The following is a 16,271-nucleotide window of genomic DNA, read 5'->3' on the forward strand; positions in this document are numbered from 1 at the left end:
TTTGCTAGATTTAGCAAATAAAAATAAGAATTGGGCCAGTGAAATTTAAATTTTGGATTAAACAATCTTTTTTAGTATTTGTATGTCTCACGCAATATTTGAGGAAAACTCAAACAAAAACATTTCTTTGTGTAACTGAGATTTAAATTTAATTGCTGGGTTCAGTATTTTATCTGGTAACCCTAACCAAGATCTTTTTCAGATAAATAAACCCTTGGAAGTTTGTGTGCATGTATGTACATACTAGTACATGTGCATGTGTATGCATGTGTGTGTGGAGGTGTGTGGAGGTGATCAGAGGTGGACAGAGAGTTAAAGAAAGGGGGAGAAGAGAAAAGGAAGACACTTGGAATGCAGAAGAGCAATGAAGAAAAGTGAATGCTCTTTAATGCTTACTTTGTACATAATACCAGAATTTTAGAGGCTACCAGGGGTCCTCAAACTATGGCCCGTGGGCCACATGCGGCCCACCGAGGACATTTATCTGGCCCGCCGGGTGCCGCTGCCTGTCCTGCTTAGCAGCCAACTCGTCCCGGGCCCGCAGTGCGCATAGGAATTTGTTCATAGTTTTTTTCTAAACTATAGTCCGGCCCTCCAACGGTCTGAGGGACAGTGAACTGGCCCCCTGTTTAAAAAGTTTGAGGACCCCTGGATTCTCTAATTATACAATAAAAAATTTAAAAAAATAAAAGCATAACTCAAAAATCTGCAAAAACTCTAAACCAAAATTTAAATTGTTCTAAATAACTGCATTAGAAAGGCAATTTTAAAAATATCAATTCTTTGGGCTTCCTGGATATAATGTATTGCATAAATATTATATATATATATATATATATATATATATATATACATATATACATATATACATATATACATATGTACATATATATATATAAAATTTTCACAACCCTTTTGCCATACTCCCAGATTCCTACTTAACTGGCTGAGGGAATCTTTTTTAAATAAGGAGAATACATATTCTTAAAATTATTTGAAGAGAATTATCACGTCAGAAACATTTTATAATTTCTAAAAATATACAAGATAAAATATTAAGGAGAGTAAAAGTAATTATTGATTCACAGAAACCTGGGAAATAAATGGACGTGAACCTAGAAAAATTCTTCAGTAAAACCCTGTGTCAGGGAAGCATGGGCTGAAACCCAGCTTGAGGAGCAAAGTTTGATACCAAGTTAATCTTCTACACTTGTTAAACTGGCAAAGCTGGAATACAGTTAATGCCTAATGTTGGTGAAGATGTGATAAAATATCTAGGTTCACACACTCTGGTAAGAATATGATTCAGCACAATCTTTTCAGAGAGAATTTGGAAAAATGCATATTCAACCTAAAAAATGTACTCATTTTCCTAAAAATTATACCTGAAAATACTTACTTACAAGTATTTACCCAGCACTTTTAAAAAATAATAGTGGATATTTGGGAAATATCTCCAAGTCCAAGAATAAGGATTAGTCAAATACATTATAGTGTACCTATCCAGTGATTTCATTACAGCTATAATACTGTAGAACATTTAATGCCTGGAGAAAGGACAATTAGGAAAAGTAATTTATGAAGAAGTATACCAGGTATATGAATGATACTTTCTGCAATATTAGCAGTAGTAACTCTGAATTTTGGGGATTAAGAATACGCTTTTTTCAGCAAGGATGGACCTAGAAGATATTATGCTAAGTGAAATAAGCCAGTTAGAGAAAGGCAAATACCATATGATTTCACTTATATGTGGGATCTAATGAACAAAATAGAAACAAATTCATGATACAGAGAACAGACTGACAGCTGTCAAAAGGGAGGGGGTGTTGGGGGCTGGGTAAAAAAATTGAAGGGATTAAGCTGTACAACTTGGCAATTGCAGAATAGCCACAGAGATGCAGATTACAGCACAGGAAATATAGCCAATAACATCTAGAAAACTGGGTATAGTGCAGGTGGGTGCTTCAGGGAGTAGGGGGCCACTCTGTAGAGTACATGGTTTTCTGGCCACTTTGCTATACATCTGAAACTGGTGTGGAATGGTACTGCATGTAAACTGTGGATATGTATTAGTATATATATATATATGCTTTTCCCAGATTATTAATGCCAAATTATTTCAATTTTTAGTGTAGACATTTTATTATAATGAGGGACTAATAAATGCTACTAAGATACCAATTAAGAAAATATGGTAATAAACTCATTTTATCATCTTGAACATTGAAACATAAATTTATTTAAAATGGTTCTTACCATTTGCAACAGCAAGGATGGAACTGGAGAGCATTATGCTAAGTGAAATAAGCCAGGCAGAGAAAGATAAATATCACATGATCTCACTCATTTATGGAATATAATGAACAACATAAACTGATGAACAAAAACAGATCCAGAGACAGAGAAACATCGATCAGAACATTAAACCTCAGAGGGAAGGTAGGGGAGGGTGGGGGTAAGGGGGAGAGATCAACCAAAGAACTTGTATGCATGCATATAAGCCTAACCAGTGGACACAGACAACAGGGGGGTGAGGGCATGAGTGAGAAGGATGGGGGTAATGGGGGGATAAGGACACATATGTAATAACTTAATAAATAAATTAAAAAATAAAATAAAATGGTTTGAGTTTACAAATCATTATAATAGAACTAGAGGCCCAGTGCATGAAATCGTGCACGGGAGAGGGGGGGCCTTCAGCCCAGCCTGCACCCTCTCCAATCTGGGACCCCTCGAGGGATGTCCGACTGCCCGTTTAGGCCCGATCCTACTCGGATCCTACTCGGATCGGGCCTAAACGGGCAGTCGGACATCCCTCTCACAATCCAGGACTGCTGGCTACCAACTGCTCGCCTGCCTGCCTTACTGATTGCCCCTAACCGCTTCTGCCTGCCAGCCTGATCACCCCCTAACCAAACCGTGGGCAAACTACAGCCCGTGGGCCGGATCCGGCCTGTTTGGCTATTCTATCTGGCCCGCGGAGCCGAAAGAGCAGAGGGTTCTCTTGCTCTCCCCTCCGCTCCTTTACTTTGAATTTATATTAGTTCACACAAACACTCCATCCATGCTTCTGTTCCGGCCCTCTGGTCCAGTTTAAGAACCCATTGTGGCCCTCAAGTCAAAAAGTTTGCCCACCCCTGCCCTAACCACTCCCCTGCCAGCCTGATTGATGTCTAACTGCTCCCCTGCCAGCCTGTTTGCCCCTAACTGCCCTCCCCTGCAGGCCTGGTCACTCCTAACTGCCCTCCCCTGCAGGCCTGGTACCCCCCAACTGCCCTCCCCTGCAGGCCTGGTCACCCCTAACTGCCCTCCCCTGCAGGCCTGGTACCCCCCAACTGCCCTCCCCTGCAGGCTTGGTCCCCCCCAACTGCCCTCCCTTGCAGGCCTGGGTCCCTCCCAACTGCTTTTCCCTACAGGCCTGGTCGCCCCCAACTTCCCTCCTCTGCCAGCTTGGTCACCCCTAACTGCCCTTCCCTGCTGGCCTGATCACCCACAACTGCCCTCCCTTGCAGGCCTGGTCCCTCCCAACGGCCCTACCTTGCTGGCCATCTTGTGGCGGCCATCTTGTGTCCACATGGGGGCAGCCATCTTGTGTGTTGGAGTGATGGTCAATCTGCATATTACTCTTTTATTAGATAGGATAGAGGCCTGGTGCACGGGTGGGGGCCAGCTGGTTTGCCCTGAAGGGTGTCCCAGATCAGGGTGGGGGTTCCCTTGGGGCATGGGGCAGCCTGGGCAAGGGGCCTGTGGTGGTTTGCAGGCTGGCCACGCCCCCTGGCGACCCAAGCGGAGGCCCTGGTATCTGGGGTTTATTTATCTTCTACAATTGAAACTTTGTATCCTGGAGCAGAGCCAAGCCTTCTGCTTGCTCCATGGCGGCAGCCTTTTTTGGAGGGGTTTATGTATCTTCTATAATTGAAACTTTGTAGCCTTAAGTGGAGGCCTGGGCGGGCCAGGGTGTGTGGAAAGCTTGGCTTCCTCCATCGCCAGGGGCAACCCTAGCCTCCTGCTCTTTCCAGCTCCCTGGCTGCCGCCATTTCTGTTTGGTTTTATGTATCTTCTATCATTGAAACGTTGTAGCCTTGAGTGGAGGCCTAGGCTGGCAAGGGCAGGCGGAAAGCTTGGCTTCCTCCATTGCCGGGGAAACCCAAGCCTCCCTCCTGCTCTCTGGGGCCGTAGCCATCTTGGTTGGGTTTATTTGCATATTCGCTCCTGATTGGCTTGTGGGCATGGCTTGTGGATGTAGCGGAGTGATGGTTAATTTGCATATTACTCTTTTATTAGATAGGATTTTTTTAACAACATATTTTAGTGATTTTTTACAGAGAGGAAGGGAGAGGGATAGAGAGTTAGAAACATCGATGAGAGAGAAACATTGATCAGCTGCCTCCTGCACACCTCCTACTAGGGATGTGCCCACAACCAAGGTACATGCCCTTGACCGGAATCGAACCTGGGACCTTTCAGTCTGCAGGCCAACGCTCTATCCACTGAGCCAAACCAGTTAGGGCTAGAATAATTTTTCTTGAAAGCAGTGCAATATCTTCATGGATTTTTAATTATTTTAGCCTAATTTGTTGTTTTTTGAAAGACTGAATTAAAATTTTTTCACATGTTATTTATTGATATTTACGAGGGGCATCTCATACAGAACAAGAGCATAAGTCTTAGACTCAGAACTGGATGTGAAGTCTGATTTTTTATCTCTCTCCATGACTTAGCCAGTATGATTCTCCACTTCCTTGTTGATAATATGGGAATGATAATAACCATTATGATGGCTAATATTTCTCAACCATGTACCACTCACTGACCACTCTTTGATTGGCTCACATATACTAACTCACTTAATTCTCAGAACAGCTCTATGAGGTTGGTACTATTATATATCCTCATTTAACAGCTGAGCAAACTGCCAGGTTAAGGTACTTGCCTGAGGTCACACAGTTGCTCAGTCTTACTTGATACCTGAGTTGCTAACCACCATGTTCTGCTGCTTATCTGACTGGGATCTGAGGAAGATTACACGAGAAATTAAATATGTGATGCTCATTGCTCTTCTTGGCAAAATGGGAGTTTGACCAAGCATAGCGCTGGTTACCACAGTAGGAGCACATAGCAGCAGGATAGCATTCCATTGCTTGCTTGCTAGTTAATGTAATGTCTGTGGCTCTCCTGGTTCTATCTCCATATTTATATAGATTTCTTGTAACTTTAAGCAAATAATTCAGATGTTTTCAAATACTTAGATAACCATTTATTCAGAAAGAATATTTAGACATTGTTTTTAATTCCAGTCAGCTCTCTTGATATCAAATTGTTGCAGGCTATAATTCTGAGAATGAGCATTCCATCCTGTGCTGCATAACTATGTTTACATCAGTGACAAACCACACATGCTATGGTGGCTCCACAAGATTATAATGGAGCTGAAATTTTTCTATTATATATTGATGTCATAGCCATCATAACATCATAACACAATGCATTACTCATGTGTTTGTAGCAATGCTGGTGTAAACAGACCTGCTGCACTGCCAGTTGTATGAAAGTATAGCATATACAATTATGTACAGGACATAATACTTGAGAATGAAAATAAACAATTATATTATTGGTTTGTATATTTACTGTAGTGTCCTTTTATTCATTATTTTAGAATGCTTTCTTTCTACTTACATAAAAAAATTTCTGCTGTAAAACAGTATGTCCAATTATGCTGACAGCAGCCTCATACATCTCATGTATACTGTGTCTGTTAATGCATCATCTTCTTGTTATAGATTCAATCTTATGTTATTTATCATGACCCCTAAATGTACAAAATCCACTTCTAATGTTTCCAGTAAGAGGCCACATTGAGTGACTGGCCTGGAAATAAAATTTAAAATGGTGGTTTTGCTCGCCAGTCAGGCATGTCCCATTCCACCACAGCTGTGATCTTGAAGAATAGGAACAAAGTGACAGAAGCTGTTAAAGGATCAGCTTCATTGAAGGCAATGGACTAACAAAAATTTAAGAACCATATGATTTCACTACTATGTGGAATATAAAGCTGAAAGCAACAAGTAAACAAAACAAACAAAAACTTATAGACATAGACAACAGCATAAGAAAGGGGGATGCGGTAGTAAAGGATAAAAGGGGTTCAAATATATGGTGACATAAGGAGTTTGACTTTGGGTGGTAAACACACAGTGTGATACACAGGTGATGTATTATAGAATTGTACATTTGAAATTTATATAATTTTATTAACCAACTAGAGGCTCAGTGCATGAAATTCGTGCATGGGGGAGGGATCCCTCAGCCTGGCCTGCACCCTCTCCAATCTGGGATCCCTCGCGGGTTGTCCCTCTCGCAATCCAGGACCGCTGGCTCCTAGCCACTCACCTGCCTGCCTGCCTGATCACCCCTAACCACTCTGCCTGCTTGCCTGATGCCCCTAGCTGCTCCCCTGCCTGCCTTATTGCCCCTGACCACCTCTGATTGCTGCCTGATCCCCCTAACTGCTCTCTCCTGACAGCCTGATCCCCCTAACTCCTCTCCCCTGCTGGCCTGAACACCCCTAACTGCCCCTGCCTCAGTCCCGCTACTGGAAGGATGTCTGGTCTAATTAGCATATTACCCTTTTATTAGTATAGATCAGTGGTTGGCAAACTGCGACTTGCGAGCCACATGCGGCTCTTTGGCCCCTTGAGTGTGGCTCTTCCACAAAATAACAGGTACGGGCGCGCACGTACAGTGCGATTGAAACTTCGTGGTCCATGTGCAAAAGTCGGTTTTCGGCTCTCAAAAGAAATTTCAATCGTTGTACTGTTGATATTTGGCTCTGTTGACTAATGAGTTTGCCAACCACTGGTATAGAGGTTACCCCAAAAAAATTTTTTTAAAAAGAAAAAAATTGAAAAAGGCTTATATCGAACATAGAGAAAGTTTTAATGACCTGGATTCAAGACCAGACACAGAAGCATGTCCCTCTCAGCACCATGACAATCACAGCCAAAGCAAAAAAAAGTTTATGTTGACAGAAAGGCTGCACCTGACTACAATGTTGAATTTACTGCCAGCTCTGGGTGGTTTAAATGTTCCAAGAATCCTTATTCATTACACAATGTGAAACTGAGTAGTGAGTCTGCAAAGTACTGATGTGAAGGAAGCTAAATAAGTTTTGGAAACTATAGATAAGCTAATTGTAGAGGAAAATTACTTGCCAGAGCAAATATTCCATATGAATGAAACCTTATTCTGGAAGCAGATGACTGAAAGGACCTTCATCACAAGAGACCATTCAATACCAGGTTTCAAGGTTTTAAGGACATGATAACAGCCTTGCTTGGGGGCAGTGTTGCAGGCTACAAATTGAAAGAAACGCTTTGTGATCTGGCACAGTGGGAACACCAGAGCCTTCAAGCTTATCAGTAAGCACAAGCAGCCATTGTACTATAGGAGCAATAAGAAGTCATGGATGACCCAACTTCTCTTCCAAGATGCTCCCCTAAACTGCTGTGCTAATGAAATGGAGAAGTACAGTTTGGAGAGTAGTATGCCTTTCAAGACTTTGCTTGTTGTTGATAATGCACCTGGACATCCTCCTTTTATTGGTGATCTTTCCAACACCAACGTGATGTTTCTCCCTCCAAACACCACCTATTTGATCCAACCAATGAATCAAGCAATTACAGCATCTTTTAAGACCTAAGACCTGAGCAGGAGCTTTGCCCAGGTTCTGTTGCAACTGAAGAAGACACCAATGTAATTCTGGAAGGACTACAACATCTCTGACTGCATCAAGAACCTTGCTTAGGCGTGAGGTGGTCACCAGGCGGTGTACAGATGGTATCTGGAAAGAAGAGACTCTGGAGTTTTATCCATGACTTCAAAGGATTTGTCAAGGATGAGGAGGTTGAAAAAAATCAACAGAGCTCTACTTAGGATAGCAAACAACTTTAACCTGGGTGTGGATGAGGATGGCATCGAGGAGCTCCTGGAGGTGGCTGCTGAGGAATTGACTAAGAAGGAGTAGTTGGAACTGAACAGGAGCACATAGTTGAATAAGAGGCAAGAAAAAAAAATCGCAGGAGGAAAGAAGAACCCCAAGAAAATTCACAGTGAAGGGCTTAACAAAAGCTTTGGCAGACTTTGACAAACTCCTTAAAAAGTTTGAAAACATGGATACCAGCACCAAAAGGTTTTCATTAATAGAGAGGAATGTTCATGGTGCATTATCTGCTTACAAGCAAATCTATGATGAAACAAATAATTCAAACAAACCACCATGGACATATTTCTGAAAAGAGTGACACCCCCTCAGGCAGGTCCTCCAGGAGGAGCTCCAGGAGAAGGCACTGCCATCACAGGGTGGGGCAGCTCCAGGAGTTACTGCCCCTGATCACCCTCCAGCAGGGCAAGGTGTGCAGGTGGAAGACAGCGATAGTGATGAACCTGACGTTGGCTAGGCCTAGGCCAATGCGTGTGCTTATATCTTCGTTTTTAACAAAAACATTTAAAAAGTAAAAAAAAAAATTAATAAAGACTTCTAGAATAAGTATATAAAGAAAAATTGTTTGTGCACAGCTCTGTACAATGAGTTTGTGTTCTAAACTGTGTTATTATAAAGTAGTTGAAACGTTTAAAAATATAAAAGGTGTATAAAGTAAAGAAGTATAGTAGGCTAAGTTTCTTTTATTATTGAAAAAGGAAAATTATCTTCTTATAAATTTAATGTAGCCTAAGTGTACAGTGTTTATAAAGCTTACAGCAGTGTACAGTAATGTCCTAGGCCTTCACGTTCACTCACCACTCACTCCTGACCCAGAGCCACTTCCAGTCCTGTAAGCTCCATTCATGGTAAGTGCCCTACACAGGTGTTCCATTTATCTTTTATACCATAATTGTACTGTACCTTTTCTGTGTTTAAATACATGAATACTCACCATTGAGTTACAATTGCCTAGAGTAACATGCTGTACAGGTGTGTAGCTTAGGAACAATAGGCTATATCATATGGCCTAGGTGTGTCGTAGGCTATACTATCCAGGTTTGTGTAAGTAAACTCTATGATATTCACACAACAAAATCACTTAAAGATGCATTTCTTATAATGCATTGCTATTGTTAAGGAATGAATAACTATATGCTAAAATAGCATTTCTCATGATGTTTTTACATTTATTTTATTTTTCAATTACAGTTTACATTCAACACTATTTTGTATTAGTTTCAGATATACAGTCAAGAGGTTAGACATTCATATAATTTACACGGTGGTCCCCCTGATATTTCAAGTGTCCATCTGGCACTGTGCATAGTTATTACAATATTGTTGACTATATTCCTTATGCTGTTGGTTTTATATTCCATTAACCCTTTGCAGCATTGAAGTTCCTTTCTGTTTTCTTTGCAAATATGATCCTACTGATCCTGCCTGGTCCCAGGAACCGCGGTTGCAGATAAGTCATGCTACAAGAGGAACGAAGGTGGGTCAAAGTATGGGTACTGCCACAGAGTGAACGACACACGTATTCCCTGTAAAGCAAAGTAAGTGGCCTTCAAACAATACTTTGAACCTTCCTGCTCCACAGACTAGAGAAATTGCTCTCACTTCCAGCTACATGTTCTGATTTATTCCATTTCAAGTAAAAGTTAATTTGGAAACCATTCATTTGACAAATAGTCATTGAGTGACTATTATGTGCCATGTTTCTAGCTAGGCACTGAGGTAACAAGAGAAATAAGAATTAATGCCTTTTTTCAAGTCCGTCCTGGTGGGTGTTTTAGATGGCATCAGGTACAATCACTGTTAAAGAGAATGAATGTTTGAGATGGGTCAAGCAAGGTAAATGGTCCTGGTTGGAAAGATGCCCATTGATTTTCCAGGATATTTTAGGTACTTTCCCATCTGATATCTTTCATTATGATTCTAGGGACACCTACTCAGAGAAATAATTAATAAATGCTTGTACAGTTTTATGTAAACTTGCCATAGAATTATATAAAGGAAAAAAAAAGGCAGCAAGAGAAAAAATTGACAATTCACCTGAAGAATGTTTTAATCTTATATTGATATTATAGAAAAAGTATAGAATATTATATGCAATAAACTTGGTATTTTTCTGTAAGATTTTTTTGATTGTGCAATTTTAAGATGACATTAAAAATTCAAATTATACTAGATTAAACTCCTTGTACCTGCTCCAAATTTTTCACTAAGTAATGTGCAACAAGAGGTTAAACAAGATCAGCATTTCTCAAAGTTTTTCTATTAAATACTAATTTTTCTAGATGATAGATATTGCCAAGCAAACTATATTTTCTGTTTGTTTGTTTTTAATTTTTCTAAGCAAAATGTATTTTAGACATAGGATAATCTCTTGAGGAGGTTGGGCCTAAACGATGGACTATCATATTCTTTTTTTTTTTTTAATATATTTCTTTATTGATTTCAGAGAGGAAGGGAGAAGGAGAGAAACATCAATGATGAGAGAGAATCACCGATCTGCTGCCTCCCGCACACCTCCTACTGGGGACCAGGCCTCAACACAGGCATGTGCTCTTGGCCGGAATTGAACCCCGGACCCTTCAGTCCTCAGGCTGATGCTCTATCCACTGAGCTAAGCCGGCCAGGGCTGGACTATCATATTCTGTGCTTTCTCCTTTATAGGATATCAGGGCAGATTCAAAGGGGAAAAATATGTAAAAGGAAATATTTTGGGGAAAAGAGAGCAATATGTAGAACGATTGGTAGTGAGTAGAGAAAGAGAGCAGGGTAGTTGTGGTTTTTCATCGACAGCATGTGCATATCCCCTTTTCTCATATCACCATCTGTATGAGCATTGGCTAATTACTACAACTAGAGGCACAAGCATTTCATTCTCCTCACAGGCTGCCTTTCTAGTTACGTTTTAATAGTAGCTGGCTGTCGTGAGAGTAAGCCTGTAATCCCCTGTATCCTAGAATCTTCATTATAAGCCTTCCTTTATGTCAGTGGTTCTCAACCTTTCTAATGCCGCGACCCTTTAATACAGTTCCTCATGTTGTGGTGACCCCCAACCATAAAATTATTTTCGTTGCTACTTCATAACTGTAATTTTGCTACTGTTATGAATCATAATGTAAATATCTGTGTTTTCTGATGGTCTTAGGCTCTACAGCAGCGGTTCTCAACCTGTGGGTTGCAACCCACAGGTTGAGAACCGCTAGCAGGGTCTTTCTCTACTGCCTTTCTCTACTGCTCACTCATATTTTTCAACAACCACCAGAGACATCAGAAGGATCCGATTCTATCTGCTCTCAGAATACTTTTTCACAGCCCTCCTCTGAATTCTGCATAAAGCAATCATCTGCACTTTTATTGGCATTGACTTGACTCTCTTTGGTGGTAAACGGAAGGTTTTCTTGAGTGCTGAGCAGTGTCATCTGCCTTTGCAGGGAGATAGTTCTTTAAGTAACGCCACATGAGGATCAACTAAGAAGAAGATTTATATTGACACAACCATCGTGGAAATTATTCTACTGCAATTCATTAAATAAATAAGAAAAATTAACTGAAACAAGATAGAAATTGACTTCCTAGGTACCCTCATTATATTAGAAATCCATTCTCCTCATATTTTCTAGCTCTATCATATATGTGATCTCCATTCCCAAGCATTTCTCTTGGTCTGTGTTGGCTTCTTCAGAGCCAGTCATCACTTTCCAATAAGTAAAAAGGACAAACAAACAAACAAGAACAAAAAAGTAAGGCCACCTTCAAGAATTTGTACTTACTAGTAAGATTCTGCTTCTTTCCCATTGTCCAAAGCTAGCAGCATGGGAATCTGGAAAATGTGTTTTTGTTGTTGTTACAGCAACAATATGCCTTCCCATATTCAATGGTGCTATTACTGAGGAATAAGAAAAATTTTGACATGAAGGAGAACCAGGAGTCTCTGCTATAGGGAGAAATACCATTAGTTCAATCTGGATAGTCAGGGAGCTATTGACTGCAATTTGGGTCCTGGTAATTTAACTGCAGCCCTTTTCTTACTTTTCCTTAGTGACGCCACATGTGGGAAGTTGTTCTGTCAAGGTGGGTCAGATAATTTGCCCTGGAAAGGACGTATAGTAACTTTCCTGACATGTAAAACATTTGATCCCGAAGACAGCAGTGAAGAAATAGGCATGGTAGCCAATGGGACTAAGTGTGGAAATAAGAAGGTAGGTTGAAATCATGGCTTTTATTCAAATGTTTTTTTAGTTTTAGTTTCCTGTTTAGTTTTTCAAGGCCTCCTTGTGTTTCATAGGAGCAGTTTTCAAAGCAATGCTTATGTCATTCATTTAGGCCTGCCTGCATGTATTCCTTCAATATTATTTCATCAGTACCTAGTATGTGCTTAGCACTAGGTTGTTAAACTTTGGTAAGTTTTATTGCCCCTAAATTGGTAGGTTTTCAATGAATGATAGTCTCCCTTATAATAATAAAGGGATTAAAATATTATTTTTTATATAAATTATAATTGTTAATATTGCAGAAGTGTGATATTAACATGTTTTCCGTAATATTTTTTGTTGGAATGGGTACCTTCTATCATGTGCTATGCTCAGCTCTATTCTAAATATCAGTCTTAAGAGAGGAGGTGGGTTAAGGGGATGACCCCCTGAGGAAAGAAGTGAAGTAAGAAAATCTTTAAAGAGGACTCTCTAAATATTTTATTTTATATATATCTATCTCTATCTCTATCTCTATCTCTATCTATATATCTATATCTATATCATCTATATCTATATCTTTACATCTTTATTGTTGAAAGTATTACATATGTCCCCATTTTCCCCCATTTACCCCATCTAGCCTGCTCCCACTAACTGCCCCAGGCCTTCACCACCCTATTGTCTGTGTCCATGGGATATGCATATATGCATACAAGTTCTTGGTTGATCTCTTCCCACCCATCCACTCTGCCTTCCCTCTAAGATTACGTAGATCCCATCTTCCTATTTTCAAAAGGATGCTGTGATTTCCCTAACGAAAAGGTAAGTTTAATAATGGTAATAGTGGCTAATAATATAAGACCAAGTTCCAAATAATTTGAATAACTGATATTATTGGACATTAGTGTCAACTGCTTGTTTTTCCCGTCATTTTCAGGTTTGCATTAATGCAGAATGTGTAGATATCGAGAGAGCCTACAAATCGACCAATTGCTCATCTAAGTGCAAAGGACATGCTGTAAGTTTTGAAAACGTTTGCCCAATCTTGCTGAATCTTATGTAATTTTTAGGTCAGTTTTGATTACATAAAAGGATGTTTCAGTAACTGTGAAAAAAGAAGGATCTCTTACCCTTTGAGATAACATGGAGGGACCTGGAGATTATTAGGCTAAGCTAAATAAGCCAGTCAGAGAAAGACAAATATCCCATGATCTCACTTATATGTAGAGTCTAATGAACAAAATAAACTGACAAACAAAATAGATCCAGAAACATGGAAGCATGCAACAGTCTAACATCAGAGGGAAGGCATAAGGCAGGAAGAGACTAACCAAAGAACATATGCATAACCCATGGACGTAGACAATAGCGTGCTGAAGGCCTGGGGAGGGTACAGAGCAGACAGAAAAGGGTCAAGGGGGGAAAGAGGGGGACATTTATAATACTTTCAACAGTAAAGATAAAATTTTTTAAAAATCCATCAACCCAAAAAATAAAGCTTTTGTTTGTCTAACCCAGGGGTGGGCAAACTTTTTGACTCGAGGGCCACAATGGGTTCTTAAACTGGACTGGAGGGCCGGAACAAAAGCATGGATGGAGTGTTTGTGTGAACTAATATAAATTCAAAGTAAACATCATTACATAAAAGGGTACGGTCTTTTTTTTTATTTCAATAGTTTTATTCATTTCAAACATTTTAACAAGAAGAATGTAAACACTAATTATAATTTGAAACTTCAAAAAATGGAGGAATCATAGCACAATAACATACCTTATATTGAAGATGGAAAAGGCAAAATAAAATTGCCTAACAAAGGAAAGGTACAAAAGCCTTTCAAATTAAACTTAAATATAATAAAATAATTTAAAACTAAAACAAATAGAAAAGAACAAAATGTGTAAACAGTAAATTAAACATTTTCTTTAGTGCAACTTCCAAATTATGCCCGGGACGTAGATGTAGATGGCAATGTAGACTGGGTTGAAAGGTTTTTGGTCTTTAAAACATCAACTTCAGTGGTAACAGTGTTGTTGGTCTCCTTTTTTAGCTAATGCATCAAAGTCTGGAGTTAGTTTTGTTGTGGCTATTCTCAGGATAGATCTGAGGTGTTCGTCAATTAAGCTGGATCTGTGAGGGGCTTTGTTGATGTTCATGACGCTAAATGTCTGCTCACAAACATAGGTTGACCCATACAGCACCAGTATCTTCTGTGCCATCCTCCGGATGTTTGGAAAAGTGGCTTCATTAAGTGAAGCATAAAAGTCTCTTAGTTCAAGAGAGCTGAATTTCTCCTTTAGGACAAAGTCAGACTGAAGATCGATGAGTTCCAGTTGCACCTCTTCTGGTGCTGTTTCAGGGTTTTGTGACAAAGGACAGGCCACCAGTTGAAGTGACTGGTCAATTTTTTCAACATCAGAAAACCGACGACAGAATTCTGCATGCAGGTCATCCAGTGATTTGCTGTATTTCTTCACGTTTTGGATGGTCTCCTTCTGTGTGGCTAGTGTGGCAAAATGACTGAAGACTTTGTCTGAAATTTGTCTGGAAAAGAAAATCAGCTTCGATTTAAAGGCTTTCACATTAGTGTACATGTCATGTACATACGGATCTTTTCCCTGTAGCTTCACATTTAGCTCATTCAAATGTGAAAATATATCTACAGCAAATGCAAAGTCACACAGCCAATTCTTGTCACTCAGCTCAGTAAATTCGTCAGACTTCCCCTTTAATTTCAAAAATGCACCAATCTCTTCTTTGAGCTCCCACACTCGTTGGAAAACTTTGCCCAAACTCAACCAGCTGACACGAGAGTGGTAAAGTAAGTCGTGGTGATCCACATCAGTTTCCTCCAGAAACTTAATAAACTGACGGTGCTGAAGTCCCTTTGCTCCAATGAAATTAACAAGCTTTACAACTGGATTAACAACATGATTAAGTTGTAATATAGACTTGCACAATGATTCCTGGTGAATAATACAGTGAAGAAAAATAACATCTTGGTTAGGGTTCTCCTCTTTCACTTTATCCTGAATTCTTTTTAGTAGTCCAACATTTTTTCCAGTTAAATTTGGAGATCCATCTGTCGTGACATTAGCAAGTTTACTCCATGGTAGCTTCATTTTCTCGATGACAGTAGACACCCAGTCATACAAGTCCTCTCCCCGTGTTTTTCCTTTCAGTGGCTCCATGGCTAAAAACTCCTCCATAATTTCAAAATTGTCACTAATCCCTCAGATAAAAATTAAGAGCTGAGCAGTGTCCTTTACGTCATTACTTTCATCCAATGCTAGTGAATAAAACTTAAAGAACTCTGCCTTACTATTTAACTTGCTGGCCAAGTCTTCATCAATCAGTTCCACTCGACGAGTCACTGTCCTGCATGATAAGCTGAGTTTTTCAAACTTGCCTTTGCTCTCTGGACACAAGAGACCTGCTGTCTCTATCATACATTCTTTAAAAAACTCGCCTTCAGAGAGAGGTTGCTAGCTTTTGCTAATTTGAATGATAGCATAAAACTTGCTTTGGTAGTTGTCTCTTGAATTGCAGTTTGTCTGTGAAAGACATTTTGCTGAGCCTGTAATTTAGCCATCAACCTCTGTGCAGTAGCCTCCCGTTCTTGAGGTGACTGCTTGCTAGCATAGTTGCCATGCTTTGTGGCAAAGTGACGGCTGAGATTGTACTCTTTGAAGACTGCAAGTGTTTCCTGGCATATCAGACATACCGGCATTGATTGGACTTCAGTGAAAAAATATTTTTGTTGTCCACTCCCTCTTAAACACTCGGCATTCACTGTCCACTTTCCTTTTCTTTGGTCCACTCATGTTTAATATTGGGCTAAAACCAACAGTACCATTCTCTTATTAAATTCTTTACTAAAATAAGACAGTAAAGTATAAAAACAAGTGATTAAATTTGCTCTACTATAACATTTTTGGTCTTCTAAAAAATATATATATAACAAAATCATCTGAAAAAGTTCAGACATGGGACAGAGGCACACCGTGACCATAGAGAACAACCCCTTTCCTCCATAGGAAACCTGTGTATCTTTCACACAGACCCTTTGTTTATGGTA

General features: G+C 39.8%; 1 protein-coding gene across 1 annotated transcript in view; it reads left to right on the forward strand.

The window, feature by feature from the left end:
- Positions 1 to 16,271, forward strand: part of ADAM28 (ADAM metallopeptidase domain 28) — a gene marked incomplete at both ends in the record, with an annotated part of 141,913 nt that overhangs the window by 101,501 nt on the left and 24,141 nt on the right. The window contains 3 exons of the mRNA XM_080675480.1: positions 9,441 to 9,543; positions 12,042 to 12,201; positions 13,133 to 13,213. Coding sequence (XP_080531606.1) covers positions 9,441 to 9,543; positions 12,042 to 12,201; positions 13,133 to 13,213 — 344 coding nt within the window. The remainder of the gene's footprint in view (positions 1 to 9,440; positions 9,544 to 12,041; positions 12,202 to 13,132; positions 13,214 to 16,271) is intronic.

The sequence above is a fragment of the Plecotus auritus genome (assembly GCF_963455305.1).
Source record: "Plecotus auritus genome assembly, chromosome: 6".
Taxonomy (NCBI): domain Eukaryota; kingdom Metazoa; phylum Chordata; class Mammalia; order Chiroptera; family Vespertilionidae; genus Plecotus; species Plecotus auritus.